We start from the raw sequence: 27284 nt of genomic DNA, 5'->3' as shown, positions 1-27284 counted from the left end.
CTAGTCCTCCAAGTGCCCAAAGAAGTAGCAACCTAAAACTTAAAAGACCTGATCTCCCTCACAGCCTACTTCCTTCACTACCCTAGCAGACCACAAGTTGCAACCAAGCTTCTCCATAGGTTCTTCGTATGGTTAAATGCTAGGAAAACAGGAGCTGAAGCACAGCTTCTCTGAGTTTGAGCCCTGAACTGCACCATAATACCCAGTCTGCTGCTCCACTTCTGCATGAGATGAGCGAATTTTACTGTTAAAGTCTGGTGTTCTGTCTGGCAATTGCAATGTCCGCTCACCCTCACATGTCACAGCAGTAGATTTTCATTTCAAATCCATCACAGGGATTACAAATTCCTATGTTTGTGGGGCTGTGTACACAAATTAAACTGAGCCAGTTTCACCCAGATTCACCAATTGACTTCTCTACAGCATGTCAGCACTGACTCCCTCAACTGACCAAAAAAAAAAACCCCAAAAAAGAAAAACATTCCAGCAAGTGCATAGAGCTCAATCAAAGCAGGTCATCTGCTCAGTTCTGATTCACTCATAAACCCTCTTTCATGTTTCTTCAAATCTGGTTAACTTCCCACATTATTAATTGCTGGTTGGCACCTCATCTACATAAAATAAAAATGGGATGCATTATATTCTACAAATACCTCTGCCTACCTGTTTCCCTCCTTGCAACACAAAAGCCAGCAGTCCTAGCTTTATTTTCCAAACACATCAGGGGGAAGGCAAACACATGTAGGGGAAGGCAAAAACCCAAACCAGGTTCTTATCTCACTGCCAATGGAAAAGGTGGTACCTTCAAAGGTCACCCAGGCTGTCTGATGACATTTTGTAGCACCCCATGGAGCTGTTCCCCGTGTCACAACACAACCAAAACCACAGACAGAGGCAATGGGCAGGAAACGAAACACAGGGCAGGAAAGTTCATTTAAACATTAAGAGAAAAGGTTTACTCTCAATCAAACCAATCACTGGAACACGTTGCCCAAAGAACTTGTAGAGATCTCCTTGGAGATGTTCAGAGAGGACAAGGCACCAGAGGCTGAGCAAGGGCTTGGAGTAAACAGCAGGAAATCCCTTCCAACCTCACCCACTCTGTACTATCCATCCTAACACCAATGGCTCCCAAAGGGCCACCAGCAGTATCCAACCTGACCCCTGTAAGACCCAAACCGACACTGACACCACCCAACCTAAGGCTTCCCTTATACAAACTAACACCTATGCCTGCCAAATTTTCCTTCCACCACAAGCATTCAAGTCCCAGTAAAGGTTAACAAAGCCCTTTACACCTCCCATTATATTCCCAGTACGCTGGTGTGCTTCTTCAGAAGCCTTTCCAGCCAATAAAACAGGCCCAAACTAATAATACTTGTTATTTAGACAGAGCCACTATTGCTTGGTATCTCTTCCAAACAGACTTCAGCAGGACCATAAGGAACAACATCTTCTCCAGAGAGATTTGAGTCTGATCTAAATGTAGGTATTTTTTACAGACAGACACGCTTCAGATGCCTCATCTGTATCTATATACAAAGCTAACCCCAAATGTCTCAGTTGCTTTTGGGTAATACACAATGGTAACTTGGAAGCACAGCACTTTGGCAGGCTGCATACCGTGTACAAAAGCACACAGGTATTACTCACCGTCAGATGACAGAGTTCCTGGTACGCAGGAAGAAGACGGAAGGCATCCCAAGCAGTCTTCCTAGTATGTCCCCTGGTCTCACCCTGGATGATCGCACGCAGACGAGAGCAGCAACGAGGCTGAGGGAAAACAAAGGAGAATTGACAACATCAGCCCAGCAAAAGCACGACTGCGGGGCTCTGAGCCTATCGGTTCATACAACCCAGCATCATTAAAGCTCTTCGAAACAGTGGGGAGTGCCAAAAAGAAGCAACCAATTTGGGGAAGGGGCTGGAACCCTGAAAAATGGCTTTAGACTTTTCTGTTTCCCCCTCTTTTCCTTTGAGCCCTTTACTTACTGTCCATGCAGGACCCGTGTCGCCCGCACGCTCTGTTCCCTGCAGCACAGAATGCCCCATGCCCGGGGAGCTGACTCAGACCCGAGGCTGAGGAGGACTCTTTGGTGCTTACGGGTGGGAGCTGCCTTTCAAAGGAACAGAGAAGAGAATAAATAAAACCGGCAAACTGGGAAGCGCAGGGAAGCAGGGGAGAATTGCTGTTGTTCCTGGCTTATAGATAAGAAAACTGAGGCATGGACGGCTGAAATCTGTCCGGAAAAGCTGTCGCTGGCCATCCCCTACCCAGGCTTGCTCGGCATACTGGTGGCACCGCTCCGGGTGCCTCCGTGTGTAGGGGATGCCCAGCACCAGCTTTCGGTAGCGGCTCCCCAACTGTGGGAGCCGGGCTGGATGCTCGCGCTCCGTGTGCTGTGACTGACAAGTATAATAAAATTATAACAATATAAATATAACAGCCCTGAAAAGAAAGCCGTACAGAGACACTTGTTAATGCACTCACTGGGAAGCCTTGAGAGGTCCTGATGCTCCGCACTCAGGTGATTCCATTACGGCAAACATCCCAGCACAACAGCACAAAACGCCGCAAGACTCCAAAGCTACAAAACACAAAGCACAGCACAGAGAACTCAACCCGCTGAAGCCCGAGAGCTGAATGAGCCTCTCCCGGCAACACTGCGCCTTTATACCCCAGGCAGCAGCCACAACTCCTCCCTCAATGATCTGGGGGCAAAGCAGCACCTGGGGTAAAAGAGGTAGGATGAGCAGTGCTTTCCGTTTTGGCTGATGGCTGCAGCCCAGGAGGAGATCCAGGGAGAAAAGGGCTCTTCAACAGAGCAAACCCCGGCGTGCTTTATCCAGAGAACAGCCCCATCTCTTAGAGAGAGATCCAGAGATCGGGCACCGGAGAGGCCGTGTGCAGAGCTCCCTCTGAATTTCAGGTGGCCAAGCGAGGGCAGGAGCTCTGTGTGTGCAGGTGATGCCTGCGGCGTTTGCAAAACCAAAAGCACCGCTCCGAGGAGCATTCCACGGAGGACTGAAGCCGGGCGCGGAGCAGCAGCTCCGGAGCCCGTTTCCCCTGCGGCACCGAAAAAGGGAGCGTGTGCTGCCACCGTGCGTCCGAACCGCGGTACTGCAGGTGGTGGAGGTGGGGGGGGCGGAGCGGCTCCGGAAGCCGCTCGCTGCTGCCGTCATGTGTCGGTGAAGACGGGAGGGGGGGAGCCGCTCTGTCGAAAATTCAGCATTGAAATGGGGGGCGACGGGGGAGAAAGCGGCTGGGGGCCGCTGTCCGGTACTACCGTGTGTCCTTCGGGCGCCAATCAGCGGCAAACCGGGTCGGGAAAGCGGAGGTGCAGCGCCGAGAGACGACTGGTGCTGCCATCATGTGGCCAAAGTTCGGTACTGCACACGGTGAAGAAAAGCGACTGCGCGAGTGGAGCCTCAGCCAATCAGAGGAGTGGGGGGGCGATGCCCGAACGGGGCGTGGCTACGAGCGGGTGACGTGAGCATCAGCCAATCAGAGGAGGGGGGGCGGAGCCGGAGAGGGGCGTGGCTACGAACGGGTCACGTGCGCAGCAGCCAATAACAGGAGTGGGGGGGCGCCGCCGGAGAGGGGCGGGGCTAGGAGCGGGTCACGTGCGCCGTAGCCAATCAGAAGAGCAGGAGGGCGGAGCCGGCGCCGGGCGGGACTAGGCGTGACTGACAAGCGCCGCAGCCAATCAGCGGAGTGGGGGGGCCAGAGTAGAAGCCGAACGGAAGCGGGGCGGGAGTAAGAGTGACTGACAGGCGTCTCAGCCAGTCGGGGTGCGGGTTGTGCCGCCGAACCGGGCCCGGACCGTACCGTACCGAACCGAGGCGAATCATGGGGGTAACGGGACTCGGCGGAGGCAAACGGGGGGGGCAATGGCAGCTGTCGGCTCCCCTGGGACCCCATGGAAGCCACTCCGGTCCCTCCGGGCGGCTCCGTCCCCCTCAGGCGGCTTCGGCTCCGCTCGGTTCCCTTCGGGCGGCTCCGTCCCCCTCAGGCGGCTTCGGCTCCGCTCGGTTCCCTTCGGGCGGCTCCGTCCCCCTCAGGCGGCTTCGGCTCCGCTCGGTTCTCTTCGGCCGGTTCCGCCGCTTAGGGAGGGTTCGGCTTCGCCTCAGCCAATCAGAAGTGTGGGGGGGCGCTGCCGGAGAGGGGCGTGGCTACGAGCGGGTGACGTGCTCATCAGCCAATCAGAGGAGGGGGGGCGGAGCCGGAGAGGGGCGTGGCTACGAGCGGGTGACGTACTCATCAGCCAATCAGAGGAGTGGGGGGGCGGAGCCGGAGAGGGGCGTGGCTAGGAGCGGGTCACGTGCGCCGCAGCCAATCAGAAGAGCGGGGGGGCGGAGCCGGCGCCGGGCGGGACTAAGCGTGATTGACAAGCGCCGCAGCCAATCAGAGGCGTGGGGGGGCGCCGCCGGCGCCGGGCGGGACTAAGCGTGATTGACAAGCGCCGCAGCCAATCAGAGGCGTGGGGGGGCGCCGTGGGCGCCGGGCGGGACTAAGCGTGATTGACAACCGCCGCAGCCAATCAGAGGCGTGGGGGGGGCGCCGCCGGCGCCGGGCGGGACTAAGCGTGATTGACAAGCGCCGCAGCCAATCAGAGGCGTGGGGGGGCGCCGTGGGCGCCGGGCGGGACTAAGCGTGATTGACAAGCGCCGCAGCCAATCAGAGGCGTGGGGGGGCGCCGTCGGCCCCGGGCGGGACTAAGCGTGATTGACAAGCGCCGCAGCCAATCAGAGGCGTGGGGGGGGCGCCGTGGGCGCCGGGCGGGACTAAGCGTGATTGACAACCGCCGCAGCCAATCAGAGGAGTGGGGGGGCGCCGCCGGCGCCGGGCGGGACTAAGCGTGATTGACAACCGCCGCAGCCAATCAGAGCAGTGATCCGGCGCCGCCGGAGCCGGGCGGGACTAGGCGTGACTGACAAGCGCCGCAGCCAATCAGAGGAGTGGGGGGGCCAGTGTAGAAGCCGAACGGAAGCGGGGCGGGAGTAAGAGTGACTGACAGGCGTCTCAGCCAGTCGGGGTGCGGGTTGTGCCGCCGAACCGGGCCCGGACCGTACCGTACCGAACCGAGGCGAATCATGGGGGTAACGGGACTCGGCGGAGGCAAACGGGGGGGGCAATGGCAGCTGTCGGCTCCCCTGGGACCCCATGGAAGCCACTCCGGTCCCTCCGGGCGGCTCCGTCCCCCTCAGGCGGCTTCGGCTCCGCTCGGTTCCCTTCGGGCGGCTCCGTCCCCCTCAGGCGGCTTCGGCTCCGCTCGGTTCTCTTCGGCCGGTTCCGCCGCTTCGGGAGGGTTCGGCTTCGCCTCAGCCAATCAGAGGAGTGGGGGGGCGGTGTCGGAGAGGGGCGTGGCTAGGAGCGGGTGACGTGCTCATCATCCAATCAGAAGAGTGAGGGGGCGGAGCCGGCGAGGGGCGTGGCTACGAGCGGGTGACGTACTCATCAGCCAATCAGAGGAGAGGGGGGGCGGTGTCGGAGAGGGGCGTGGCTAGGAGCGGGTCACGTGCGCATCAGCCAATCAGAGGAGTGGGGGGCGGAGCCGGCGCCGGGCGGGACTAAGCGTGATTGACAACCGCCGCAGCCAATCAGAGGCGTGGGGGGGCGCCGCCGGCGCCGGGCGGGACTAAGCGTGATTGACAAGCGCCGCAGCCAATCAGAGGCGTGGGGGGGCGCCGTGGGCGCCGGGCGGGACTAAGCGTGATTGACAACCGCCGCAGCCAATCAGAGGCGTGGGGGGGCGCCGGCGGCGCCGGGCGGGACTAAGCGTGATTGACAAGCGCCGCAGCCAATCAGAGGCGTGGGGGGGCGCCGTCGGCGCCGGGCGGAACTAAGCGTGATTGACCACCGCCGCAGCCAATCAGAGGAGTGGGGGGGCGCCGCCGGCGCCGGGCGGGACTAAGCGTGATTGACAACCGCCGCAGCCAATCAGAGCAGTGATCCGGCGCCGCCGGAGCCGGGCGGGACTAGGCGTGACTGACAAGCGCCGCAGCCAATCAGAGGAGTGGGGGGGCCAGTGTAGAAGCCGAACGGAAGCGGGGCGGGAGTAAGAGTGACTGACAGGCGTCTCAGCCAGTCGGGGTGCGGCTTGTGCCGCCGAACCGGGTCCGGACCGTACCGTACCGAGCCGAGGCGAATCATGGGGGTAACGGGACTTGGCGGAGGCAAACGGGGGGGGCAATGGCAGCTGTCGGCTCCCCTGGGACCCCATGGAAGCCACTCCGGTCCCTCCGGGCGGCTCCGTCCCCCTCAGGCGGCTTCGGCTCCGCTCGGTTCCCTTCGGGCGGCTCCGGCCTCTTGGGGTGCAGTTCGTACTTTTGGCCACAGGAGGGCAGCACCTCCCTTTGCTCTGAGCCACCCCTTTGCTTCCCCTCCCGCATCTCCGGCACCTGCAGTACCGAGCTTTGGACACAGGATGGCAGCAGCGAGCAGTGCCCCGAGCTACGCCGTGCCCCCCCACCTCCAGCACCTGCAGTACCGACGCTTGGACACGAGGTGGCAGCACACGCTGCAGAAGCAACGGCCTTAGAGCAACGGCGGCTCCCCTCCCCGTTGACAGCCTCCGGGGACCCCAGCTGCTGAGTGGGGACAGTTTTGCAATATTGGGGCTGGGGCAAAGTTGCTTAAGGAACTTCTATTCAAGATTCTTTCAGACTTTTATTGCTTTGTGTTTGCTTTGTGGGGATTTATAATCACATTCTTCTCTTTTGCTTTTTATTTTCTTTACACATTTTATTTCCTTTTTCATTCATGTTTTTTCCAGCTGTCCTTGTCTTTTAGTCTCTTTCAGTAACTATTTTTAGGCGTCCCATACCTAAAATGAGATAAGAAATGGGCAAACATGGGTTAGAAAATGAAAAAAATGGTTCAAAACACCTTACAAATGGTCCAAAGTGGAACACAAGTGGCCCAAAATGGATTAAAACAATCAAGAAATGGGTAAAAATGGGTTAGAAGTGGGCAAAAATGGCCTACAATGCGGAAGATGTGGATAAATATGGGACAGAAACAGCCACAGACAGGTCAGAAATAGCCCCCAAAAAAGCTTTTAAAGGGGTTAGAAATGGGAAAGATGGGTTAGAAATTGCCAAAAACGGCTTAAAACTGGTAAGAAATGGGCAAAACTGGGATAGAAATGGCCATGAATTGTTTTGAAATAGACTAAAATGGCTTAAAATAGGGTAGAAATGGGGAAAAATGGCTTAAACCAGGCTCAGAAATGGGCAAAAATGTGTTTGAAGTGGCAAAAAAAAATGGTTAGAAGAAAAAATAGTTTAGAAATGGACAAAATGGCTTAAACCAGGTTAGAATTGGACATATAAGGGTTGCAAATGGCTAAAAATGGGTTTAAATCTAGTTAGAAGTGGCCACAATTGTGTTAGAAATCGTCAAAAAAGGCTTAAAGCTGCTGACAAATGGGAAAAAATGGGTTAGAGAAATAAAAAAGTGGCTTAAACAGAGTGAGAAAAGGGCCAAAAAAAGAGGGAAATTTTAAGAAATGGCTTTAAAAGGGTTAGAAGTGACCAAACACGGGTTAGAAATGGCAGAAAGAATTTAGAAATAGCAAATAAAACAGTTTAGAAGTGGGCATAAATGAGTTAGAAACAGCCATGTTACGGCATCTTCTTGGAATCAGGGGCTAAGTACACACCTCTGTCCCTGCAAGTGCTGCCCGGGGCTGCCAGGAAAGCCGATCTGTGCAATAGGCTGTGTGTGTTCTGGTCTGTGAGCCCACCATCAGCTACGGTACAGGTGAAGTCTTGTCACTGGAAAATGTTGAGCAGATAATACCCTTTAGTGAGCTAGAAAGCGGCACTAACGCTGCCTGCCTGGCAGGCTAGGAAAGGCAGATACATTTGGGGTTATGCACACGAAAGCTCTACGTCCTGCCGTGGTTCCAATGTCATTGCTCTTAGAGGTAAATGGAAAAGCAGCCTCAGGCCTCCTGCTGGGCTCAGGGATCCATCAGCTGCACCTGAGCAGCTTTGCCTGCAGGATGTGATACTTGCTATGCTGGTAAGTGACCAGTTCAAATAGGTTGAAATCAAGGTGCATTTGCCCAGAGCTGGGTGTTACTCGCACTGGTACTGGTACTTGTGGCAGCAAACATTTACCGTGACCCACCTGCTGAACAGAGCTCAGTACTGCAAATAATAAGCCAGTTTCCCCTCCCTGGCTGCATTAAAACAGGCTCCTCCAGATGAATTTAACCTCATGTCAGTGAAGCACTTTAGCTCAAGGTGCCAAAGACAAGCTTCGGCATGGGCACAATGCCACCAGACACACCAAAGAGCGTGAGGACGGGAAGCCCTTCCCTAAGAAAGAAGGGTAACTGTGGCCTTGGGCTTCTAAAGAGACCCTCAGCAGCTGTAGGGAAATGCCTGCATTCCCTGGGGTTCTAATCATATGAGCACAGGATGGTTTTGGTTGGAAGGAACCTTTAAAGGTCATCTGGTCTAACCTCCCCTGCCATGAGCAGGGACATCTTCAACTCCATCAGGGTGCTCAGAACCACATCCAGCCTGGCCTTGAATGTCCCCAGGGATGGGGCATCCACCACCTCTCTGGCCAACCTCTGCCAGTGCTTTACCACCCTCATTACAGAAAAATACTGGGGCTGACCTGTTCCTGGTTCTCCCTCCCTCCCTCCAGGCCTTGCCTTCTCCTCAGCAGTGCAGGTCCTAATTCAACAAAGACAACACCAAGGGCTGCAAACTCTGCTGGCAGTACCCAAATGTCAAGAGGAAACCGGGGACCTGCATTGTCACAACATCCAACAGGATGATTAGAAAAACACTGGTAATTCCCCATAGCCATAGAGCTGCTGCAAAACAGCCTGCAAGCAAAGCAATTGCTGTTTAAGCAAAAAGCAGCGCAATGGTCTCCGAGCAGGAAAGCAAACCAAGCTGAGATTTCCTGGGACAATGTTTTCAATTACGTGAATGTAATTGACTGGAAGGGAAAAAACTTCTTGAATTAAGCACGTAAACAAGGTGAACAAAATAATTTCTTCCTTGTTCAAGCAGAGGATGTGGTTTTGCTCTCATTTACTGGCCCCAGGTAGGAGAATCTACATCTGTCCAGCTGTTAAAGTGTCACTCTGCATTATGCCAATGTAAGAGGAAACAAAGTCCTGCATCCACATCTTCAGCCCCAGCTCAAGAGGGACGTGGAGCTGCTCAAGCGAGCCAGAGGAAACCATGGAGCTGCTGCGAGGGCTGGAGCAGCTATGCTCTGGAGCCAGGCTGAGAGAGCTGGGCTGGGGCAGCCTGGACAAGAGAAGGCTCCTGAAGGGGAGACCTGAGAGCAGCTCCAGTGCCTAAAGGGGCTGCAGGAAACCTGGAGAGGGGCTTGGGACAAGGGCCTGTAGGGACAGGCCAAGGGGAATGGCTTGAACCTGCCCGAGGGGAAACTGAGCTGAGCTCTTAGGCAGAAGCTGTTCCCCGTGAGGGTGCTGAGGCGCTGGCACAGGGTGCACAGAGAAGCTGTGGCTGCCCCATCCCTGGCAGTGTTCAAGTCCAGGTTGGACACAGGGGCTTGGAGCAACCTGCTCTAGTGTGAGGTGTCCCTGCCTGCCTGTGGCAGGGGTTGGAGCTGGATGAGCTTTAAGGTCCCTTCCAACATGAACCATTCCATGATTCTGTAAAATGTAGAAATGGGGAGGATAACTACAGGCAAATTACAGACCAATCGATGAAAGCAGAGAGTAAATGGATTTCCTCTCTCGGCAAGGTCAGAGAAGCATGTGCTACGATTACCAGACATACCTCCGCTCTCTTCTCCTGCTTCCCAGTTGCAGAAACCTCTCTTTCCTTTTTGGTCTTGCAGATGAAAGAAAGAGGCTAAAAAAGTCTTCTGGAGCTCTTGAAAGGGTCTGTTCTGGCACACACAGTGTGCACATGGCTGCACGCTGCTCTGAAACAGAAGGGTTCTTGTATTTATCTAAGAACAAGAACTGGGTTTTTCTCAAAGCTCAAGAAACCACTGATGTGGGTCCACAGCATCAACGCTGATGAGGCTGATAGGCGGGTGTGCAGCCTAAAAAGAACGCATGATCAGGGTGCAGGTCACGTGTAAAACTCGCTCAAAACAGACACTCATATAGGGCATCGTGCAAGCAGGGTATTGCTGCAGCAGCCGTCCCTTGAAGAAATGGCTGGTTTTACAAACCTGTCTATCCTTACATCATCTTTATGTTCCTCCTCCTCGTACATATGAACATAAATTGTTAACAAGTTAAGCATAGATGCATAGATGGCATAGATGGCCACTAAAAACAAGAAAAAAAACCCATGTACTACTATGCCAAACCTAATACATCGGTGCTGCTCACACCAAACCATACACTGGGAGCTTCCTGCCAGCCTGTACCACTTCAGAGCTTGCAGCTTTTACCATGATATTATGATATTAACTTGAATTTTTGCACTGACTGCTAAGAAAGCAAAAAAGGAAGCATTTTTAGCAAGGGATAATAAAGCTATTTCATAGTATCATATCTATAAATAAAGATGCATTCATTACCATCGTACATCACAGTCCTCTATGATAGGCAGGAAAGTGCCAAGTCCCCAGCTCCCCATGCCTCCCTGGGCACGGGCCCTCACTGCAGGGGCACCTCTCCAGCTCACAGGGCAATTCTGCTTTCGGAGGCAGCCTCCTGGAAGGATGCAGCCATTTCATCCTGTTTCAGGGCAGCACCACTCCAGGTGCTATCATTGCAACCGGCCACAAACTTCCCCTTTCTTGGGGGAAGAGAGGGAAACCGATGCGTTTGACTCCTGGAAAAGCTTTGGGGTGTGATGAGAAACATCCTGCACACAGAACAAAACAATCGAGCACCTTGGGGAAGCCCTGGCAAACTGTTTCTGCGGCTCTCCATGGGTCGCAGCACCCCCAGTGTCTCTCCCCCCCCCCCCGTTTGTCCGTACCCCAAAGACCACGGTGGTGGCGCCGTGCAGGAGGTGGATGCCGAGTCCGTGCAGCAGCGGCGGCAGCAGCTGTTGCCGTGGAGACCGTGACCCGGAGCGGCGGCAGCAGCTGTTGCCGTGGAGACCGTGACCCGGAGCGGCCGCGGGGAACACGAGTGCCTCCGGCAGGAGGGATGGGAAGGGGGACACGGTCCCCGCTGCAGGCCGGGACAGCAGCGCCGCCCCCCCGCGACTGCCCCCCTCCGGCTGCCGGCCTGCCCCAGACCCCCTCGGTGCCCCGGTTCTACCCTGGGCCGAGCCGAGCCGTGCCGTGCCGATCCGGGCTGAGCCGTGCCCGGCGGGGGGGGCAATGGGAGGTGTCGGCTCCTCCCGGAACCACTCGGTTCCCTTCCTCCTCCTGCCCCCTCCCGCCCCTCCCCGCCCCGCCCGCCGCCATAGGGCGGCCATGGAGGAGGTGCAGAGAGAGGTGCGGGAGCAGGAGCCGTGAGGAGAGGGGAGGGAGGCGGCTGGGGGGGAGCGCGGCTCTGCGCCGCCATGGGGAGAGGGGAGACAGGGGCGGGCACGGGGGGGGGGTGCACTGATGCCACTTGATAGGCGCCATCTTGAGTACGGGCGCCGGGACAGGCCAAATTAGTGAGACGCCATTTTGACGTACGGCACTACGGGGCGGCCATCTTGGTGAGGTGCTAGCCTGAGTACGGCACCTCACCCCTCATGGCGTCCGCGTTGCCGTGGTAACGGCCGCACCGCGCCTGCGCTGCCGCCATTTTTTGTTCCAAGATGGCCCTGACGAGCGCGGCGCGGCCGGAAGCTCCGTTCCCGTCCCGTTCCCTCCTCTCGGGGCTCGCAGGGCCCCCACAGAACCCCATAATGGGAATGCAGAACTCCAGATACCCCTCATAAAGCCCCACAGAACCCCGTATCCCCCCCCTATTGCCCCACACGTCATCTAGGGACTCCAGAACCCCATATCCCCCCGTATTCCCCCATACACCCCATAAGGGGTCTCCACACCCCTACAAAACACCACGGAGAGACTCCAGACCCCCAAATCCCTCCATAGACCCCCATACAGGGACTCCAAATCCCCCCACAGACCCCCATACTGGGACTTCAGACCCCCAAATCCCCCCAGACCCCCATGTAGGGACTCCAGACCCCCAAATACACCCATAGACCCCCATGCAGGGACTCCAGACCCCCAAATCCCCCCACAGACCCCCATGTAGGGACTCCATATCCCCAAAACCCCAGTATTGTCCTCCCATATACCCCGCCCTATGATAGGGTAGGCTAACCCCATCTAATCCAGGCTCATCTAACCCAGGCTAACTGAGGATAGGCTAATCCAGGTTAACCAAGACTAACTCGAGGTAACTCAGACTAAACTAAGTTAAGGAGGCTAGGATAATCTCACCCGTCTAATCTCACCTGTCTCTTATCTGAGCTAAATGACCCGGGATGATCCAAACCGGGTCACCCAAGCTAATCTGACCCGGGATAATCCGACCTGGGCTAATCTGACCGGGCTAATCTGACCCGGACTAACCTGACTCGAGCTAATCTGACCCCTGGGGTAATCTGACCAGGGACAAATCTGACCCAGGACAAATCTGACTAGGGTCAGTCTCCCCCCAGTCAATCTCACCCAGGTCTAATCTCACTCATCTTAATCTCACGCTGGATGGAGGCTATGCTATGCTTCCCCAGGCTAGGCCAAACCACACAGCCGTGGTAAACTAACGCAGGCTATGCTAACCCGAAGTGAGCCGAGCAGAGCTGAAGCCACCCGGGGGGGCGGGGCGGAGGGTCAGCGCCGTCCAATCCCGGGCCGCACGGCTGAGGGACCGTTTTCCCGCCTAGAGACCGGTGGCCAATCAGCGGTGTCCTTTTCTGTGAGGGAGCGATGGCAGTGCCCGGGAAGGAGCAGACAGCGGTGAGGGCTGGAACGCAGCTTTGTTTTCTGTACGTGCACGGTTACGGAGCTCAGCAGGGTTTAGCTCGGCGCGGTAAAGATCGAGACTTGCTGGACGAAGGTTAGTTCGGGCTTTGGTGGGCGGGAAGACTGTTGTGATGATGGAGGAAAGGGGTTTAAATGGGAGAGATAGTGGGGAAGGGGGGGAGAATGGCTGTTAGGGGGGACAGATGGTAGAGAAGGGGGGTGGGGGTGTGGGAATAATGGCGGTTAAAAGGGATAGATGATGAGAAAGGGGTGAAGAGTGGGATACGGGATAGAAGAACAGGGGGGAGTGGCGGGGGGGAAGACAAATTGGCGTGGTGGGGAAAAGCAGATGCCGTATTGGGGGGGGACAACACATGACAAGAAATGGACCAAAAGGGCTTGGAAACAGCCAGAATGGCTTCAAAAGAGAAACAAGTGGGCATCAATAGGTTAGAAATAGCCTAAAGAAGATTACAAATAACCAAGAGCAGCTTAAAACAGGACAGAAATTACCACAAATAGAAGTAACAAAGAAACAGTTTAAAACTAGTAAGGAATGGGCAGAACAAGATGGAAAAGCCTCTCCATTGTTTACAATGTGACAAAAGAATCTAAAAAAGGTTTAGAAATGGAGAAGAGTAAGATAAAAATGACCATACAGGAGTTAAACCAAGCTAGGAAACGGCAAAACCAGGCTAGAAATGGGTAGGAAATGGACCAAAATGGTTTGGAAACTGCCAGAATGGCTTCAGAAGAATTAGAAATGGGCATCAAGAGGTTAGAAATAGCCTGAAGCACATTAGAAATAGGCAAGAGCAGCTTAAAACAGGCCAAAAATGACCACAAATACTAAAGAAGGAGCCAAAACCAGCTTAAAACTAGTAAGGAATGGGCAGAATAAGATGGAAAAGCCTCTCCATTGTTTACAATGTGCCAAAAGAATCTAAAAAAGGTTTAGAAATGCAGAAGAGTAAGATAAAAATGACCATACAGGAGTTAAACCAAGCTAGGAAGGGGAAGACCAGGCTAGAAATGGGTAGGAAATGAACCAAAATGGTTTGGAAACTGCCAGAATGGCTTCAGAAGAATTAGAAATGGGCATCAAGAGGTTAGAAATAGCCTGAAGCACATTAGAAAAAGGCAAGAGCAGCTTAAAACAGCCCAGAAATGACCACAAATATTGAAGAAGGAGCCAAAACCAGCTTAAAACTAGTAAGGATTGGGCAGAATAAGATGGAAAAGCCTCTCCATTGTTTACAATGTGCCAAAAGAATCTAAAAAAGGTTTAGAAACGGAGAAGAGTAAAATAAAAATGACCATACAGGAGTTAAACCAAGCTAGGAAACGGCAAAACCAGGCTAGAAATGGGTAGGAAATGGACCAAAATGGTTTGGAAACTGCCAGAATGGCTTCAGAAGAATTAGAAATGGGCATCAAGAGGTTAGAAATAGCCTGAAGCACATTAGAAATAGGCAAAGAGCAGCTTAAAACAGGCCAAAAATGACCACAAATACTAAAGAAGGAGCCAAAACCAGCTTAAATCTAGTAAGGATTGGGCAGAATAAGATGGAAAAGCCTCTCCATTGTTTACAATGTGCCAAAAGAATCTAAAAAAGGTTTAGAAATGCAGAACAGTAAGATAAAAATGACCATATAGGAGTTAAACCAAGCTAGGAAGGGCAAGACCAGGCTAGAAATGGGTAGGAAATGGACCAAAATGGTTTGGAAACTGCCAGAATGGCTTCAGAAGAATTAGAAATGGGCATCAAGAGGTTAGAAATAGCCTGAAGCACATTAGAAATAGGCAAGAGCAGCTTAAAACAGGCCAAAACTGACCACAAATACTAAAGAAGTAGCCAAAACCAGCTTAAAACTAGTAAGGAATGGGCAGAATAAGATGGAAAAGCCTCTCCATTGTTTACAATGTGCCAAAAGAATCTAAAACTGGTTTAGAAATGCAGAACAGTAAGATAAAAATGACCATACAGGAGTTTAAACCAAGCTAGGAAGGGCAAGACCAGGCTAGAAATGGGTAGGAAATGGACCAAAATGGTTTGGAAACTGCCAGAATGGCTTCAGAAGAATTAGAAATGGGCATCAAGAGGTTAGAAATAGCCTGAAGCACATTAGAAAAAGGCAAGAGCAGCTTAAAACAGCCCAGAAATGACCACAAATATTGAAGAAGGAGCCAAAACCAGCTTAAAACTAGTAAGGATTGGGCAGAATAAGATGGAAAAGCCTCTCCATTGTTTACAATGTGCCAAAAGAATCTAAAAAAGGTTTAGAAACGGAGAAGAGTAAAATAAAAATGACCATACAGGAGTTAAACCAAGCTAGGAAACGGCAAAACCAGGCTAGAAATGGGTAGGAAATGGACCAAAATGGTTTGGAAACTGCCAGAATGGCTTCAGAAGAATTAGAAATGGGCATCAAGAGGTTAGAAATAGCCTGAAGCACATTAGAAATAGGCAAGAGCAGCTTAAAACAGGCCAAAAATGACCACAAATACTAAAGAAGGAGCCAAAACCAGCTTAAATCTAGTAAGGATTGGGCAGAATAAGATGGAAAAGCCTCTCCATTGTTTACAATGTGCCAAAAGAATCTAAAAAAGGTTTAGAAACTGAGAAGAGTAAGATAAAAATGACCATACAGGAGTTAAACCAAGCTAGGAAACGGCAAAACCAGGCTAGAAATGGGTAGGAAATGGACCAAAATGGTTTGGAAACTGCCAGAATGGCTTCAGAAGAATTAGAAATGGGCATCAAGAGGTTAGAAATAGCCTGAAGCACATTAGAAATAGGCAAGAGCAGCTTAAAACAGGCCAGAAATGACCACAAATACTAAAGAAGTAGCCAAAACCAGCTTAAAACTAGTAAGGACTGGGCAGAATAAGATGGAAAAGCCTCTCCATTGTTTACAATGTGCCAAAAGAATCTAAAAAAGGTTTAGAAATGCAGAAGAGTAAGATAAAAATGACCATACAGGAGTTAAACCAAGCTATGAAGGGGAAGACCAGGCTAGAAATGGGTAGGAAATGGACCAAAATGGTTTGGAAACTGCCAGAATGGCTTCAGAAGAATTAGAAATGGGCATCAAGAGGTTAGAAATAGCCTGAAGCACATTAGAAATAGGCAAGAGCAGCTTAAAACAGGCCAGAAATGACCATAAATACTTAAGTAACCAAAAATAGCTTAGAACTAGTCAGGAATGGGATGAAGTAAAATGGAAATGCCTGTTAATTGTTTAGAATTAGTCTTACTGAGGCTTACCTGAACCTAGCGACCGTTTCTCACTGTGCAGCTTCTCAGACAGCCAACATGCAAGATCCATTCCCTGGGCATGATGCTCCAGCTTCTCAGCTGTTGGGACTCTGCTCTGGGAGGGGCAGTTTCTGCCTGACCTGGATACTGCTGGTTCTCTTTCTCCCTGCCATCTGGGCTTGCTTCTTCCCCGTGCTCTTCTTTATCTATCTCTGCCACGGATTCTGCTGCTTCCTGCTCTCACAGCCAAGCAGTGGAGAAAAGAGAACAGTGAGGGATTTTTTTATGGACAAATCCCATCCAAGCATTTCACAGGAGAGACAATCCCCTACAAAAATTCTTACCTATGAAACCCAACAGCCGCAGCCACTGCAGCCATTAGCGAGGGCCTGTGCTTGAGCTGCCTCTGCATCTGGAATAAGAAGCATTTATGAAGAAGCCTGATGGCTTTACTGGAGCTAAGCAGTTGTCCAAAGACGGGCGAAAGCAGGAGAGCAACAGCAGCAACTGAAGTCCTTAACAGAAAGGCTGGGATGAGCTGGCCTCCCCCAGGGCTCAGCCCAGCAAGGTCTGTGTGCAGAACAAAAGGAGGGCAATGCACCCTTCCCCCTTCTCATTTCTCCGAGAATCCCAGTCTCCAGATCCTTCAGCACCTTAAAGCTACAGTCAACAGTCTAATTTCCCAACTAAGCACAAGATTAGATCAGAGAAAACAAGCAGGGAACGCCTTGGCTGCTTTAGAAACAGCTATTTCAACCCTGGCCCCTTTCCCTCCCAGTGCAGGTACAGTGTGAATTACGGACCTCCAGGTAACCCCCCCCCCCCCCCCCCCCCCGTGCCTTCACTCCCCTCAGTACCGAGCACCGAGAGGCTTCCCGTGCCGAGCGGCCAGCAGGCAGGAGAGGCCCCTCTGCGCACGTCCAAGGCACGGCCGGGCGGCCGGGCCCGCTCCCCTCCCCGGTAAGCCCGGCCCCGCGGTGGGCTCGGCTCTCACCTGCTGCTGCCGGGACCCGGACCTGGACCCGGACCCTGCCCGCCGCCATGCTGCTCCCGGGGGCTGCGCCTGCCACACCGAAACGGCGCGGAGGGACCGGAGCCGGCGGGCGGCCACCAGACTGCGGCCGCATGGAGCCGCGCTTGCTACAGCCCGCCGGAAACCGGCGGGCACCACGTGACACCAGCCACTTCCGGGGACAGGGAGCACCACGGCTCATGCGCGGAGGCAGGGCTGCAGTACCTAACCTGGACACAAGATGGCAACAGCGAGCGGCGCCAGCCGCCGAAACGCCCGCCACCCCCCCCCCCTTCCAGCCCTGCCGATCATTGTCATGTCATCCTTATGGGATCACTGTCGGGGCTGCAAGAGTGTCTGCCGGCTGCTCTGCATCTCTGCCACAGAGCCTTGCTTCAAGCCTGCTTTCATCACGTTGACAACTGCTTCAGAGCAGAGATCTGAACAAAAACACTGGCCAAATTATCACCGAGTTGCTAAACAACTACTATGTTAATACCCACACAGCTTTTATGTCTAGAGACCATTGCTGAGCCCAGAACCTGTAACCTCCATCCCAAGGAAATGCTCAAGATCTGCCTCTGATCATAATACACACAGACTTGCACTACAGATGCTGCACCTGGCCCAAATACACACCATGAGTAGAGCAGCTCCAAGGCAAACACACACACACAAAACACTACACATGCTGTGACACCAACAAACAGAGAATAACCTACACAGGCACAGTACCTCCCAGACGGAGCAGCACATCTGCCCGGATCACATGCACAGACCCAAGAGCAAAGCAACCGGGCTCCTGAGGAGCCTGAGAACCAGGTCTGACAAAACCAAATCATTCCAAACACAAACACAAATAAGATAAAAATGACCATACAGGAGTTAAACCAAGTTAGGAAAGGGCAAGACCAGGCTAGAAATGGGTAGGAAATGGCCCAAAATGGTTTGGAAACTGCCAGAATGGCTTCAGAAGAATTAGAAATGGGCATCAAGAGGTTAGAAATAGCCTGAAGCACATTAGAAGTAGGCAAGAGCAGCTTAAAACAGGCCAGAAATGACCACAAATATTGAAGAAGGAGCCAAAACCAGCTTAAAACTAGTAAGGAATGGGCAGAATAAGATGGAAAAGCCTCTCCATTGTTTACAATTTGCCAAAAGAATCTAAAAAAGGTTTAGAAACGGAGAAGAGTAAGATAAAAATGACCATACAGGAGTTAAACCAAGCTATGAAGGGCAAGACCAGGTTAGAAATGGGTAGCCTGAAGCAGATTAGAAATAGGCAAGAGCAGCTTAAAACAGGACAGAAAAGACCATAAATATCTAAGAGGTAACCAAAAACAGTTTAAAACTAGTAAGGAATGGGTAGAATAAAAATTCTGTCTTAAATTTCTATTCAGATCTGAATGGAAAGTGAACACCTTACTTCATTGTAGGGTGAAATTAATGTGAAATAAACAGTACAGGGGCTATTAGGAACTGCCCATTCAGAATGGTGTGTGCCTTCCTGAGGGTTGTGTTTATGTACCCACTCTTCCAAAGTCTCCCAGAACTGAACAGAATCATAAAGTCTCCAAGAGGATTTACTGAATCACACACAAATGAAGTGGTTGCGTCTTCTCATGCACAGAACATTCATTTGATAGAATGTCTCTGGGGCTAGGTGAGGAAGAAGACCAACCAGCTAACAGATGGAACAAAACCCCATCACAACACTGCAATCACACCTCACTCTGTGGGCCCTGTGGATAGAACTAGAATTTTCCATTGCTCTCAGGTGCCTCGTTAAGGCACTGAGGGCATTAGTAAGCCTTAATGACCCTAAACAGCCTCACCTGTGCACCAGACCACACCCAGGAGCCCTATTTAAACCGAGCTCTGTACCTCAGTTTTCTTTAGAACTCTGTTGGAGGAATGCTGCTCTTCAGCTCTGTCCCTGCCTGTGAAGATTGTTAGTCTGGACTTCAGACTGACTGCCCGGCTTGATCTTCTATATGATTATAGAGCAGCTTGGCAATTGCTGGACCTGATGGTGATTTGTGGACTGGATTGCTGCTTGTTCACAAGCCTGATAGACTCCTGGCTGGACTTGGCTGCTGCTGGACCTTCTCTTCTTGGGTACCTTGAAATTGGGCCTAGGCTGGCAGAGGTCTCTTCTCCTGCTGTGGGAGCCCAGAGGTGGCCTGGTCTGCTCTTGTTTCCTGAGGGCTGTGGAGATCCCTGCAAGGTTTGTGGGCAGTGTGGAGGATATGGCTCTGAGGGTGAGCCTGTGCTGCGGCACCAGAGGGGCCTCTTGCCAGGGAGCCGGGAGTGCTGTGTGCTCTGCCTCACCAACTGCCTCATCCACAGAGAACAGCTGGGCTTCTCTGGGCCTTTTGCATGGATTTCTTTGCCTTGAGCAAAATATTTGGCTGCTGAGTTATGAACTAACTCCTTAGACCTGTTTGAGGCACTACAGTGAAGAGCTGCAGGTAAAGGCCTGCAGTCTAAGGAGCAAATTATGTTTGTTTTCCAAGTGCCATGAAGTGCTGCCCCAGAAGTACCACTGCAAGGCAAAGTATGTGGGGCTGGTGTGCCCTTTCTCTGCTATATGTGTGATTGGACTTGGAAATGGCTTTTAATTGCAATGTTTCATATCAAGCTTGTGGGGAGAGTCTTGCTGAGGCTGACACAACTCCCAGTTTGACTGAGTTAACTGGCTAATTGGAGAGACATGGGAAGATGTACATCGAAAGAGAGTAAGAGGCTTCTGAAACAGGAGGTGGAGAAAGCGAACTCCATTCAAAATCCATTACCAGGAGCTTCAGCCAGCCTCAAGCAGTCATCTGTAATGCAGCTAAACCAAGGTAAGTGTTGAGCCTTACTACTTTTACTGATAAGACTTTACTTTTTAAAGCAGTGTGCTGAACATGTTTAAGTGTTTCTATGTATATTTGCAAACATAACTTCTATTGATGTGTCTCAAATGCATTTGGAAGCTAGTTTGTGTGTTTGTGTGCTCTAGTGCTCCTCAGAGTTGCTACAACTACCAGGTGCTAAAAGCCCTTCAGAATAAGACTAAGCAGGAGCTGCAAGGATATTAAAAGCAAACATTCAGATACTAATCAAACTTCCTACATGTCTCAATAACTGAACAAGTTCTATTGTGTGTGCACAGCTACGCAATAGTGCACTTTCTGGGTTTGGCTAGGAAAAGATGTCTTAGCATGGTGTTTGCTCTCTCAGGTGAGTTCAAGGCCTGACAGAGCTGGTTGAACCAGTGATGCAGGTGTTGGTCCATCTTATTCAGCCTGGTGAGGTTTCTGTTACTTTGCTTCAGGGCAGTGAGTGAATCATTTTGTTTGGGAGGCTGCAGCTGTGTCTAACCCTGTTTCTATGCTGGTTGGGGAAGGAATGCCTTATGGAAAGGAAGTATACCTGTGTGGTGGTAATGATTACATTGCTGAAGAGATGTTTAAGGCTATACAGCAGTGGTGCTAGATTTAATGCATTGAGACCCTTTGTTATATGTATATGATGTAGTTAAAAAGTATGTCTTGTGATTATTTGTATATGTACAGTTGTATAAAGTTAGTCCTTGTTACAATAGCCTATTTTGTGCTTCTGCATTGGCTCTAGATAACTTGGACCTTCTATCGAATTGATTTTGGCCCAGGTTCACAGGGTTAGTCATAAAACTGAGTTCTTCATAGGACTGGGGCTCCTGAGATATTTTTGAGTCTTTGTGCCCTCTAAGTGAGCATAACCTGCACACAGCATGGTATTCTCAGCTTCTAGAAACAAGTGCTAGAGGATTAGCCTATTAAGTTATGGGGAGAGAGAGGAAAACAGTACCAAGTACTAGCTCTTGTTACATTTGGTTCTAACTGTGCATGTCATTAGAAATTAGAAATAACAAAAAGCTTTTTTTTTTTTTTTTTTTTTACCCTGCCAAGATGGTCAGAAGCAGAGAGCAATTTTCTTGGATTTAGTTCTTGTCAGACTTTTACCCAATTCGGTATTTGATCCTTTCTTAACCCATGGAGGGGAGCTGAGCAGTTTTGTTGGCATTCAGCTTCTGAGCTGCTCTTTTCTTCATCAGGAGAAAACCTTTAAATCACTCACAGACTAATAGAAAATAAACAAACACAGGGTTTAATTTTTATACTTAACTGCTCCACATCTCACTTGAAAAGTTCATGATCATGTTTTAAGAGACTTGCTCATCTCTGGGGGGTGGGCATTTTCCTCCCTGCATGGAGAAGTTCCCTTAGGGTGAAAAGAGGGGAAATTTTAATGGGTTACAGAATGATCTTTCTAAATTCTTGATTACTTTCAATTTTGGGTATGTAATATCTACTGGAGTTCTTAATCAATTGGTGTTTCTAGGTCTTTATTGAAGCTAGAGAGCTGAGTTAGTTTTTTTGTGCGATGTCATGCTAACTGTTGGGTGATGGCTTTTCATAGACATGTTTGAGTCAGCTGTCTGCATAGTGGCTGCCTAGTTTCTCCCATAGGGCAATGCAATGAAGTGTAGTATGTTCTAGAAAGCCTACATGTAGGATGTATGGATTTTGATGGCTGCTGCAGGAGAGGAGTATTTGTTGTTATTGTGGAAATTTGTTGCTGGGTTTTATACTTGCTTGAGTTTGGTGTGTTTTCATCTGGAAAAAGCAGGTTGTATGCTTGGAACAAGAATTTAGCAAAGCTGGAGAGACAGAAGTGCAAATGCTAAATGAAAAAAGCAGAACCTGATGGGTGGTACCTGTTAAATAATGTTCTGTACTGGTGCCAATCAGGGCAGTGTAATGATCAGGGCTTCTATGCATGAGCTTCCTAGGATGTAACATGCTCTATCTGTGCTCTCCTGGCAATATGCTCTACTTTGCTCTTAAAGTCTTCAATTTTTACATGAGTACTTTTTTGACTTTTTTTACCCCATTGAAGTGGATGATTAAATAAAAGCTGTTGTCACTTATCACCAGTCTTAACCTCTCAACACCCTTGTGGTAATAGCACTACTATAAGACTTAATCCTCTTGTTTCATGCCAGCTTTGTGTTGGAGGAGTTACTGTCCCAGAGTCTGTACTCAGTTTATACCAGAGCACAGAGCTCTAAGCTACTAGTAGTAGTCACAGAAACTGAAATCATGAACACTTCCCAGTGATGCTTAATCAAATCTGTGTTAAGGAAGCTGTGGTAGAAAAATGTTTGAGAGCAAAATTTAACAGTGATGGTTTCTGAGGTGTATGGGTAGGTTTAAGTTTTGGTTACTGTAAAATGAAATACATAAACCCATGTATCTATCAGCCTTTCTATAAGGAGTGTAATTAGATCCTTGCCTAGTTAATTGAAGTACTTGTGTGCCAAAGCTTTGTTGTGAAACTGGGAGAAGGTTCTTCCTGTGTGTCAGGCAGTGGCCTTTAACATGGAACTTGCCATTTTAGTATGGAAATTGGAGGCAGCAATCTTAAATTTGCTTTCAGATGACATTTATGAGCTAAACTCAATCATTTATTTGTGGTAAGCTGACACTGAGAGAACTTGTCTTTAGACTAGAGTGGATACTTGGGAAACTTTTTTTCCATTAGAATACCTCTATTTATCGGATGGGTTTACATGGGGAACCTGGAAAATTGCTTCAGAAGTACAAATCACTGGAATTATGGTCATTTTGTGCATATCTTCTCACTTGAACATCATATCTAGAAGATATTGATTATAATAGGGGACCTGGTTATTTATAAATGTATAGCCACATTTTAAGGGATTTTAAGGTTTATTTCTTTCTTGAAGAAGCAAAGAACTTTTATTTTTGTGTAATTTTGCATGTAGCCTGACCTTGGAAGATCAAAAAAGAAGAGGCTGCATGTCAAGAGAAGAGAGAAGAGGTGGCGTGTGTAACGGCGAGGTGAGGAGCGGCGTCGGGCAGAAGAGGGGGCATGAGAAAGGCACCCTGGGCAAAGGGAATCCCTGTGGGCACAGGGCGAGGTCACGTAAGAGCATGATGGCACCTTTGGGGGGCCCTGAGGAGCGTTGTGTGCTGGGCGACCTCCCTGTAAGCAGGGCTCAGGTCTTTGCTACTCTTGGTTTTGGCCTTTGGCCGTCTTGCTCCTTTGGCTGCCCGGAGAGCGTGGCAACCCTGTAAGGAGGGTGAGAGCCAGCGTCTCCGCACCCGAGGGGGAAATAGAGCTCTCTTGGACCCCCAGGCCACCCTGTAAGCAGGGGAGGGCCATTTCCCTGTCCCTCTCCTCTGCCCCAGCAGCTTTCTGCCTGCTGGTGGCCTACCCAGCCTGACCCCCTGTTGTCAGGGCGTGTCACAGCATCTGGCCCTTGGCCTGTTGAAGCTCTCCGGCTTCCATGCAGCCCTGGGCATGGTCTGAGGCTCTCCTCTCTTGCTTGGTGAGTAGGGTGACTCCCCAGACAGTGGCTGCACAGAGACCGTCTCCCTTTTTGGGACGTTTTGGTTTGTGTTTGTCTTGTCCTTGTCTATCAATGTGAGGGAGTGAGTGAGCTTGTCCTTTAGGCACCTGTTAAAATTGCTGCAGCTTAGCTTAAGCCTCCCTGGAAGGAGAGCAGGTCTCTGTGCAGTAACAGGGGCGTCTTCCCTAAGTCCACGAGCGGAGGGATGGTCTGGACTCGCCCCTTCTTTCCAAAGACGGCGCCAAGCCACTTAGTCGTGGTGCAGGCAATGCGACCTGCCTGTAGTCAGGATCTGGGTCTCTGCCTGCATGGCTGCCTGTGCTGCTGGTGGCCTGGCAGCGTGACCCCCTGTTGTCAGGGCGTGTCACAGTATTTTCCCCTTTGTGCCTGGAAGCCGGAGAGCTTCAATACGCCGTCACCATAATGAGAACAAACCAGACCTTGTCAAGCCCCAGTCCCTTCCCTCTGTACCACTGACCGGGAGCTAGTGAGAATGCATGTACAGTTTAGAGTGAGCTACTGCGTGGGGCTGCAGAGTGGTAATGGAAGGGCTAAAGGCATGAAGCAGATTTGGGATTGGAGCACTGTGTTTCCAGCTTTGACATCAGTTTTCTGTTTTACTTCAGTGCAACTATTTTAGTAATTATTTTTTTTCTTATTAGTTCCTGTCCTTCACCTCTTGGGGAGTTTACTTACTGGATGCACTTCCTGGCCTTGTGTTTGACGCAGCAAAAGAAGATGTGGCACTGCGGACGAGCATACTGAGGAAGCTGCTTCTGGTAAGTAGGTGGAAGTAGAGAGAATAACAGTGCATTCAGCTGGAACTTCAGCACTGAGGCAAGCATGTATCTTGCTGATCTGCTTTGAAAGCTCAGGGCAAAGGCACTACCTTGTCCAGCAGCATAATCACTTCTTTTGAAGTCATTGACTCTTCAGAGGTTTGCTCCATCTGAAGCATTGTCTGCTTTTTTGCACTGCCTTTCTTTGGTATCACAGTGTCCTTGGATAGGTTGCTTCCTTATAAATGTAATGGTGTTTGCTTTGGAACAGTCAGACAAGCTTAGCTCCTGTTGGGCCAAGCTCTTGAATCTTTAAAAGTCAGCTAAGCTGTAAATTGTTCTGCGATTTCCTTGCGATAGTCTGGTTGTGCTGCCGGTCAGCACACAGAAAGAACAGGTCCCTTTTTCAGCTACACTAGCAAGTCTTTTAGCACAGCAGGGAGCTGTGGAGCAGGAGAAAATGAACGTCGGGTTTGGTGTGTGAATAGTTCTTGGGGAATGGGTAGAAGAAAGGGTTGTGTTGGGAGTAAATGTTAGGCTCTGCAAAGCTGAGAAATGTCCAGGTTTTTGCTGCGATACTGAACCTCTTTCTCTTTAGGCTAATCTATTTAGCTTGAATTCATGTGGGTAACTCTGTGCATGTTTAGCAGGTGGATGTAGCTGACTCAAGGGGAAAGCTGAGCAACCTTGGATACTGAGCTCTAATTGGTGAGTCTAGAGGTTACTACTGTTTACAAAGGTAATGTTTATAACTTGTTTGTTCTTGTATTTGTAAAATTGCATTTGTGTATTTGTAATACTGTATTTGTAAAAACACCGTGGGAAACTACAGCCTTGGCAGAGATCATTCTCTGCACGAAAACATGGGAAATTACAGAAGCATAACAAGACAATTGACCTTGCTTATGCCTGCCAAGAATCTTCTTGTCCAGCAACAAGGCTCAGGGTATTGGGATCGCTCACTGCGTGGCCTTGGCTCTGCAAGAATTGCACGAGTGCGGACTTGTAGAAATGCTTTTTGTTGTGTTAATAAAAAAATGGAGAGGGTGAGGGTGGATGAGAGGGACTATTGATTTTGTACTTGTATGGGTTGTTTCTGTACCCCTATGATGTTTTCCTCCCTGACTGTAACTTGTTAGAATAGTTGCCTTAACTGAAAAAGGAGAGGGTGAGGCTGGATGGGAGGGACTATTGATCTTGTATGGTGCCGCGGCCAGGTGGAGGGGAGAAAACACCGATACGATGTAGGTTCACAAAATGCTCCGTTTATTGATTACAAAGCTGCTCTTAATATACTGTCTTACACGTGATCACGCATTACTTGATTGGCTGCTTCACTTTGCCCACGAGGGATACACGCTCCCCTTTACCTCTCCTGATTGGTTTCACGCCTTCGCTTCAGCTTAGCGTTACATCATGCTTCTGCAATTACTGGCATCCTGTTATTGCATTCCTGTTTTGCTGATCTTGACACTTCTTCTTCTTTTAACCTGGGGTCATAAGTTCACTTTCTCACAGCTTGCTGTAGGCCTCTTCAAGCGCCCATGCTCGACCCCCAACATCTCCCCCTCTTTTTTCAAATAAGGCGTTTGTCATCTGCTGCATGCGTTGCATAATACATTGTAACAAACAAGGTCCAAAAAACAAAATTAACAACATAATCATTATTGGTCCGCTAAACATCATGATTAAACTCCTTAACCAACTACTTATTCCTAACGATTTTAACCAAGAGTCTATAGGATTTGTTTCTACAGTAAGTTCTTTCATATTTTCTTTAAGTTCAAACAAATTCTTGTGAATAGATTCAGAATGATCAGAAAGATTCATACAACACATGCCCAGAAGCATTCTAATGCAAAGGGGATGTGAAGCAGCTGCAGAAGTAAACTGTACAGTGTTAACAGTCAAGGAGTTACACTCCCCCCCCCTTTTTTTTTTTTTTTTGATCAGACAAAAAGCCATTTATTGCAAAGCTTTAACTCCTTATATACTATTGCTTACACACACCTACAGCAATTTGGCATATCATGATTGGATACTTGTCGTGAAGACCCTTAGTGACTAACATATAATTGGTTAAACACAGGTGTGAGAACTTGACCTCGAATGCTTGCCAACAGTCCACAGTTCTCATAACTCAGTGAATTACAGCTTCTTCTTATCTTGCTTGCTTAGGCTTCCTCGGGCCTCCCATGGCCTTGCTGTATCCCTCAGAGTTATTCAGAGCTCATGTACCAAATATTCATTTTCCTGTGAGAACACTGTCTCCACATCTCCCCCTTTTTAGTTTTACGAAAAGTTTTTGACAATTTATTGTGTCTGCTCTATCACTGCTTGACTTGTGTAATATAACAACCCACTACTCTAGGTAGCATTATTTCAGTAAGATTAGTCTGATTTGAAGTCACTTGAACCTTTATAACATGTGGCATATCAGTGAATCCTACACACCATGTAACAGGTTGGAATAGTTGGGATTTAACAGATATGCTCAGTATACTTTTCCATTACCCATGGTCACACATAATAGCACAGATATTACAAAGATTTTACAAAGATTTCTACCATTGCTGTTTCTTTATGTGGTTGAGTTCTGCGGCTTGGTATGTTTTGCTGGCAGCCAGTATGGTCCTGTTGATAGCTGTACACAGCTGGGCCTACCCTTTTTCTCCTGGATGGCTCTCTGATAACAGCGGAGGCCATCCCTCACATCAAGGTCTGGCATGACATGTGTCTCCACTGCTCTACGCCTGCTGGGTTGCAGCCAGCAGCGAAGCTAAAGGTTCTTCTTGGTGGCAAACACAGAGGCCAACCCAGTCTTGCCCTTGACTGTGGTAGCAGGCATTTGGTCAATCTCTGTCCTTGCACCTTGTTGTCAATGCAGAGTTTCACCTGCTTAACCCAGTAACAAGTCACTACTACAGCAAAGCACACACAGATT

At 50.1% G+C, this 27284-nt stretch overlaps 1 protein-coding gene and 2 long non-coding RNA genes across 14 annotated transcripts; 1 reads left to right on the top strand and 2 right to left on the bottom strand.

Annotated features, from left to right (window-relative positions):
- Positions 1–1634: 1634 nt before the first annotated feature.
- On the bottom strand, positions 1635–3406 carry LOC117438532 (uncharacterized). Of its 3 annotated transcripts, none has more exons than XR_004550848.1 (4): positions 3288–3406; positions 2492–2588; positions 1993–2117; positions 1635–1773 (listed from the first exon to the last, which is right to left on the bottom strand). It is a non-coding gene; the product is annotated as an uncharacterized lncRNA (long non-coding RNA). The 3 variants fall into 3 exon arrangements; XR_004550847.1 differs by lacking the exon at positions 3288–3406 and adding an exon at positions 2731–3104; XR_004550846.1 differs by lacking the exon at positions 3288–3406 and having other exon boundaries at positions 2492–3104.
- Positions 3407–6765: 3359 nt separating this feature from the next.
- LOC117438533 (uncharacterized) lies at positions 6766–16220 on the bottom strand. Of its 9 annotated transcripts, none has more exons than XR_004550851.1 (5): positions 16156–16217; positions 12704–13009; positions 9781–9928; positions 7665–7779; positions 6766–6827 (listed from the first exon to the last, which is right to left on the bottom strand). XR_004550851.1 is itself a non-coding variant. In XM_034074012.1 (3 exons), exons 1-3 carry the CDS (start codon positions 11389–11391, stop codon positions 8612–8614), a joined length of 753 nt encoding a protein of 250 aa, XP_033929903.1. In that variant the 5' UTR covers positions 11392–11872; the 3' UTR covers positions 8576–8611. The 9 variants fall into 9 exon arrangements, 1 of the variants encoding a protein (XP_033929903.1); XR_004550852.1 differs by having other exon boundaries at positions 9781–9923; XR_004550853.1 differs by lacking the exon at positions 12704–13009 and having other exon boundaries at positions 16156–16220.
- Positions 16221–19048: 2828 nt separating this feature from the next.
- On the top strand, positions 19049–25208 carry LOC117438530 (uncharacterized). Of its 2 annotated transcripts, XR_004550845.1 has the most exons (5): positions 19049–20004; positions 22974–23049; positions 24224–24340; positions 24988–25048; positions 25173–25208. It is a non-coding gene; the product is annotated as an uncharacterized lncRNA (long non-coding RNA). The 2 variants fall into 2 exon arrangements; XR_004550844.1 differs by lacking the exon at positions 25173–25208 and having other exon boundaries at positions 19050–20004; positions 24988–25079.
- Positions 25209–27284: the final 2076 nt, after the last annotated feature.

Source organism: Melopsittacus undulatus, unplaced genomic scaffold, assembly GCF_012275295.1.
Source record: "Melopsittacus undulatus isolate bMelUnd1 unplaced genomic scaffold, bMelUnd1.mat.Z mat_scaffold_441_arrow_ctg1, whole genome shotgun sequence".
Taxonomy (NCBI): domain Eukaryota; kingdom Metazoa; phylum Chordata; class Aves; order Psittaciformes; family Psittaculidae; genus Melopsittacus; species Melopsittacus undulatus.
The sequence above is the reverse complement of the archived record's forward strand: the minus strand, read 5'-3'. Positions and strand labels throughout refer to the sequence as shown.

Excerpts from the sequence above, each read along its gene's own strand:
- LOC117438533 (XM_034074012.1), bottom strand. The coding sequence starts at position 11,391 with ATGGCCGCCCTATGGCGGCGGGCGGGGCGGGGAGGGGCGGGAGGGGGC. Across the intron at positions 9,929-10,944 it reads CCACCACCGTGGTCTTTGGG|AGCAGCGTGCAGCCATGTGC; the intron begins GTACGGACAAAC and ends CTTCTGTTTCAG. Across the intron at positions 8,770-9,780 it reads AGCAGGAGAAGAGAGCGGAG|GTCCCCGGTTTCCTCTTGAC; the intron begins GTATGTCTGGTA and ends GTGACAATGCAG.